Source organism: Kogia breviceps, chromosome 11 (assembly GCF_026419965.1).
Source record: "Kogia breviceps isolate mKogBre1 chromosome 11, mKogBre1 haplotype 1, whole genome shotgun sequence".
Lineage (NCBI taxonomy): Eukaryota > Metazoa > Chordata > Mammalia > Artiodactyla > Physeteridae > Kogia > Kogia breviceps.
This window is the reverse complement of record NC_081320.1, coordinates 99,939,019-99,944,296: the sequence shown is the minus strand read 5'-3', so window position 1 is coordinate 99,944,296 and position 5,278 is coordinate 99,939,019. Positions and strand designations below refer to the sequence as shown.

Here is a 5,278-nt window from a genome sequence, read left to right as displayed (position 1 = left end):
ACGGAAAACGCAAACGGAGGAGTGGGAATCCAGCCTCTCGGGCTTTAAACGGATGTCTCTGCCTTAGAGAAAAGGAGAAAGGGGAAAGGAGGAGAGAGTCCACGTGCCCCGGGAAGGTTGTTGTGTTAAAGCGCCACCTTCCGTCGGCCGGGGTGCGGAGGGCGCCGCGGGCGGACTCGGGCGGCGCGCGACGCCGGGGAGCGGCCGAGCCACCGGGGGCGCGCCGGGGAGCAGCTGCGCCCACCCGGCGGGCCGGGCCGCACCCGCCGTCTCGGGCTGTGCGCGTGCCCGAGCGTGCGCCCGCGGCGAGCGCGCGCGCGCCTCGTCTGCTCACTCCGACCGGCCTCCCCCGGACCGGGCACAAAAGGGCGCCGGGCCTCTCCGGGTACCTGGCCCTCGGTTCGCTCCGACGCCGGGACTAGCCCGGTTCGCCCCGGGAGCGCCGGCCCGCCTCGGGGCCGTGCGCGGCTCCCGAGCATCCTGGGGAGAGGCGCATCTGTGCACACACGCGGATTTTTTAAAAATAACATATTTCCAGACAGGCCTCCTCCTCCCCCACCCCCCATCTTTGCAAAGCAGCCCTGAGGGCGGGGGAGGGGGAGGGGCCGCGGAGTTAATAAAGGCAGATGGGCGGAGCCGGCCCCCAGCCATTGGCTGGCCCGGGGAGTGATGTCACCCATATGACACCCTGATAACTAGTTGGGAGAGAGCCCTCAACTTTTTGCAGAAGGAGCGCGCGCGCCTGGGAGTGCTCGGGGTCCGGCGCTCGCGGCGGGAGCCACGAGCCGGAGAGAGGGGTCCCGGGCTGCTTCGACCGCCGCCGCCGCCGCCGCCTCCGCCTCTCCCGTCGCGGCCGCAGCTCCCCGCGAGCCGGCGGCCGTCGCCGCCGAAGCCGCCGCAGCCGCTGTGTGCAGCCTGGAAGGGGGGGCGGGGGGGAGGGGGGGAGCCGCGGACGCGGGGTGCCGAGGACTTTGCAACTTGCCCGGGAAGGTGGAGGGGCGAGAGGGGGAGGGGGAGCTCCGCACGAGAGCGAGCGGCCCGGGTTGGAGCGCCCAGCCCCGCAGCGGATCATGGTGCAGCAGGCCGAGAGCTTGGAAGCGGAGAGCAACCTGCCCCGGGAGGCGCTGGACACGGAGGAGGGCGAATTCATGGCTTGCAGCCCGGTGGCCCTGGACGAGAGCGACCCGGACTGGTGCAAGACGGCGTCGGGCCACATCAAGAGGCCGATGAATGCGTTCATGGTGTGGTCCAAGATCGAGCGCAGGAAGATCATGGAGCAGTCTCCGGACATGCATAACGCCGAGATCTCTAAGAGGCTGGGGAAGCGGTGGAAAATGCTGAAGGACAGCGAGAAGATCCCGTTCATCCGGGAGGCGGAGCGGCTGCGGCTCAAGCACATGGCCGACTACCCCGACTACAAGTACCGGCCCCGGAAAAAGCCCAAAATGGACCCCTCGGCCAAGCCCAGCGCCAGCCAGAGCCCCGAGAAGAGCGCGGCGGGCGGCGGCGGCGGCGCGGGCGGCGGCGCGGGCGGCGCCAAGACCTCCAAGGGCTCGAGCAAGAAATGCGGCAAGCTCAAGGCCCCTACGGCCCCCGCGGCCGGCGGCGCCAAGGCGGGCGCGGGCAAGGCGGCCCAGCCCGGGGACTACGGCGGCGCGGGCGACGACTACGTGCTCGGCAGCCTGCGCGGGAGCGGCGCGGGCGGCGGCGGCGGCGGCGCGGGCAAGACGGTCAAGTGCGTGTTCCTGGACGAGGACGACGAGGACGACGAGGACGACGACGAGCTGCAGCTGCGGATCAAGCAGGAGGCGGACGAGGAGGACGAGGAGCCGCCGCACCCGCAGCTCCTGCAGCCTCCCGGGCAGCAGCCGCCGCAGCTGCTGAGACGCTACAACGTCGCCAAAGTGCCCGCCAGCCCCACGCTGAGCAGCGCGGCCGAGTCCCCCGAGGGCGCGAGCCTCTACGACGAGGTGCGGGCCGGCGCGACCGCGGGCGCAGGGGGCGGCAGCCGCCTCTACTACAGCTTCAAGAACATCACCAAGCAGCACCCGCCGCCGCTGGCGCAGCCCGCGCTCTCGCCCGCGTCCTCGCGCTCCGTCTCCACCTCCTCCTCCTCGTCCTCCTCCTCGTCCTCCTCCTCCTCATCCTCCTCCTCCTCGTCCTCCTCCTCGTCCTCGTCCAGCAGCAGCAGCGGCGGCGGCGAGGACGCCGACGACCTGATGTTCGACCTGAGCTTGAATTTCTCCCAAAGCGCGCACAGCGCCAGCGAGCAGCAGCTGGGGGGCGGCGCGGCGGCCGGGAACCTGTCCCTGTCTCTGGTGGATAAGGATTTGGATTCGTTCAGCGAGGGCAGCCTGGGCTCCCACTTCGAGTTCCCCGATTACTGCACGCCCGAGCTCAGCGAGATGATCGCGGGGGACTGGCTGGAGGCGAACTTCTCCGACCTGGTGTTCACGTATTGAGAGGGCAGCCCCGCTTCTCGCTCTTTCTCTCGGCGGGTGCAGAGCAGGGTTCCTTGGGAGGAGGTCGCGGTGGTCGTGAGGAGGAGGAGGAGGAGGAGGAGGAGGAGGGTGGGGGAGGTGGAGGAGGTGTTGATGGTGGTGGCGGTAGGGTGGATGGGGAGAGAAGATGCTGATATTGATATGATGTCGTGACACAAAGAAATTGGAAAAGATGATGAAAATTTTGGTGGAGTTAAAGTGAAATGAGTAGTTTTGAAACATTTTTCCTGTCCTTTTTTTGTCCCCCCTCCCTTCCTTGATCGTGTCTCAAGGTAGTTGCATACCTAGTCTGGAGTTGTGATTTTTTCCCCCTCAAATGTGTTTTTGTAATTACTATTTCTTTTTTTTTTTTTTCTTTTTCCCTGAAATTCGCGATTGCAACAAAGGCGGAGGGGCGGGGCGGGGGAGGGGAGGGAAGACCCGCTCCGGAAGGCGCTGTGTGAAGCTGGTCGGGCTTTGAAGTCTGGAAGACGCCTGCGGAGGACCCTTTGGCAGCGCGACTGTTAACGCTAGGGAGTTGGTTGGAGATTTTTTTTTTTTTTTTTCCTTAAGAGATCTTAAAGAACTGGTGATTTTTTTTTTTTTTAAACAAACACAAAAAACAAAAAGGGACCATGGCAAATTTTTTATTTTATTTTTTATTTTTTGGAGGGAGAAAACTGATGTCTTCTATGCATCCGATTCTTAACAAAACTGCAGGGAGCTTGAAAAAATGCAGACTGTACAAACGCTTACAAAAAAAAAAAGAAAAAAAAAACTGTGAACTGACTTAAGATCAGAGTTTACTTTTCAGATCAAATTGTTTATGGTTTTACAAATGTGATTTCTACTTGCCAACTTTTTTTTTGTAACTTGTTCCCTATACCTCCTTGATTGAATACCAGACAGCCTAGACCTCAGTACAAAAGGTATTGAAACATTTTTGATACATAACAGACCTCAGTCTTTTTTAAAAATTAATATATTTTCAGGCGTATTTTTGTACAGTGAAAAGGGAACATTCTTGCTGTGTTTTTTCAGTAAGACTTTCAGGCACTTCTTCCCTTTTGATTTCTTTTTTTCCTCTGTTTTTTTTAGCATGCAAGTATGTTGGTACGTTACGTCCTGGTTTAAAAAGGATTAAAATTTTAAAATAATCCTTGCATCTAAAGGCCTTGTGGTTTAAAAAAAAAGCAAACTTTTTTTTGTACAGCTATAGTAGAGATTTGTTCAATATTTGTAGGTAAAGATTTATTGAAAATGGTGATATAGACCTCAGAGCTGTTATCTTAGTTTAAAGATTGTATATGTACTGTACTATAGTAGGACTTTATGTATCTCATACGCTGTGATATGTGGATGGGGCCCCAGATGGAAGGTTTGAAACTGGATTCTCGATTTTTAGCAAAAAAAAAAAAAAAAGGCACATAGTTTAAAAAGTTTCTCATTTTGTGCAATATAATCTAAATAAAGTACAGACCATCTGCATATTTTGTAGCAAATGGTGGCAAAGCAGACTCAATGCACTGTCGACATCATTGCCTGTTTTTTTTTTCTTTTTTTTTTTTTTTTTTCTTTTTTTGGTGCTGGAAGTCTGTATCTTGACAATTTTAATAAATCAGCTGGAACTGATAGAAACTCGCATCGCCCATAGTCTCTGTGGAAGTCATCCTGGCCGTTCTGTAGTCGCGGCGCAGAGACGAGGCCGGTGTGTGCTCAGGTGGGAGGTGGCAGAGGAGGATCCCACACTCGGGGGCTTAGGCTGAAAGGGCTCAAATGGGCAGGCCAATTTCTTTTTTCTCTTCGGTGGCCGGTTAGGAAAATCCGGGGACGCTATCTCTCCGCCTGCCCTTTCCTCCCCACCCCCCATTTCCTTTCTCACCTCCTCCTCCTCCCCGACTGCCGCCCTCTTCTCCCTACCCATCCGGGCCGCGGGCGGGCGGCGCGGGGAGGCGCGGGGAGCGGGCCGGGCGGGGCGGGCTGGGCGAGGACCGCGGTGCCAGCGCGCGGTCAGCGTCCTGCGCCCGCCGGGGTCTGCGTTCTCTGCGAGGGGCCGCGTCGCCTGCGCGTCGCGGTGACAGTCGCCCGTGGGTGGCCAGCGCTGAGAACGCTTGGATCCCCGCCGCTCTCCCTCCTTGGAGGGTGGGGACAGCCGTTTCCAGTTTTGAATTTTTTTCGTTTTTGACGCTGCATCTCCGCCTGTGCGCAGAGGTAGACGCTGGTGGGAGGCGCCGCTACCCTTCTTGACCTCGAGCGGTGACCGGCGCAGGGGAGAGGTGGTCGGTGTTCGTCTCTTTCCGGCGCCCCCTTGTCGGTGGGGGCGCGGGGCGCGGCGGGTCCAAGGCTGGGGAAGGAGGGCGCGGAGGGTTGGCCCAGGGCGGCGGAGGAACGTGGCACGGCCAGGCCCTCTGCGACCGGAGTTGCGGCCGCTGGGTTGTCTGTGCGCGCAGAGCCGCCGGAATGGGCCGGGGGTGGGGGGGCGAGGGCGCCTGCGTGGCGGCCGGGGACACGGGACAGATCCCGGGTCCCGGGCGTCTGGCTCTCCCCGCCCGGCCGCCGGCTGCGCCTCGGCGCGCCGCGCCCTGGGGCCTGGAGGCACGCGGGGAGAGCCGCCCCGGTGCCCCGAAGCCGCCGGGTTGCGGGGCGAGAGCGAGAAAACCAACCCGGGCCCCCGGCTCCCTCGCTGCGCGCCGGCTCGAGGGCCGCCCTGGAACGTGCCTGGGGCGGGGGGCGCCTCGGGGAAGGTGGTTCGGTTTCTTGGTGGTTCTCCCCCTGTAGCTGCCGCCTTGGGGCTCGCT

At 60.5% G+C, this 5,278-nt stretch overlaps 1 protein-coding gene across 1 annotated transcript; it reads left to right on the top strand.

Moving 5' to 3' along the window:
* The first annotated feature begins 970 nt into the window (after positions 1-970).
* Positions 971-4,402, top strand: SOX11 (SRY-box transcription factor 11). The gene has a single exon (XM_059079009.2). It carries the CDS (start codon positions 1,071-1,073, stop codon positions 2,460-2,462), a length of 1,392 nt encoding a protein of 463 aa, XP_058934992.1. The 5' UTR covers positions 971-1,070; the 3' UTR covers positions 2,463-4,402.
* The last annotated feature ends 876 nt before the right edge of the window (positions 4,403-5,278 follow it).

What these genes read in the sequence shown, in the direction of transcription:
- SOX11 (XM_059079009.2), top strand. Translation starts at nt 1,071, where the DNA reads ATGGTGCAGCAGGCCGAGAGCTTGGAAGCGGAGAGCAACCTGCCCCGG.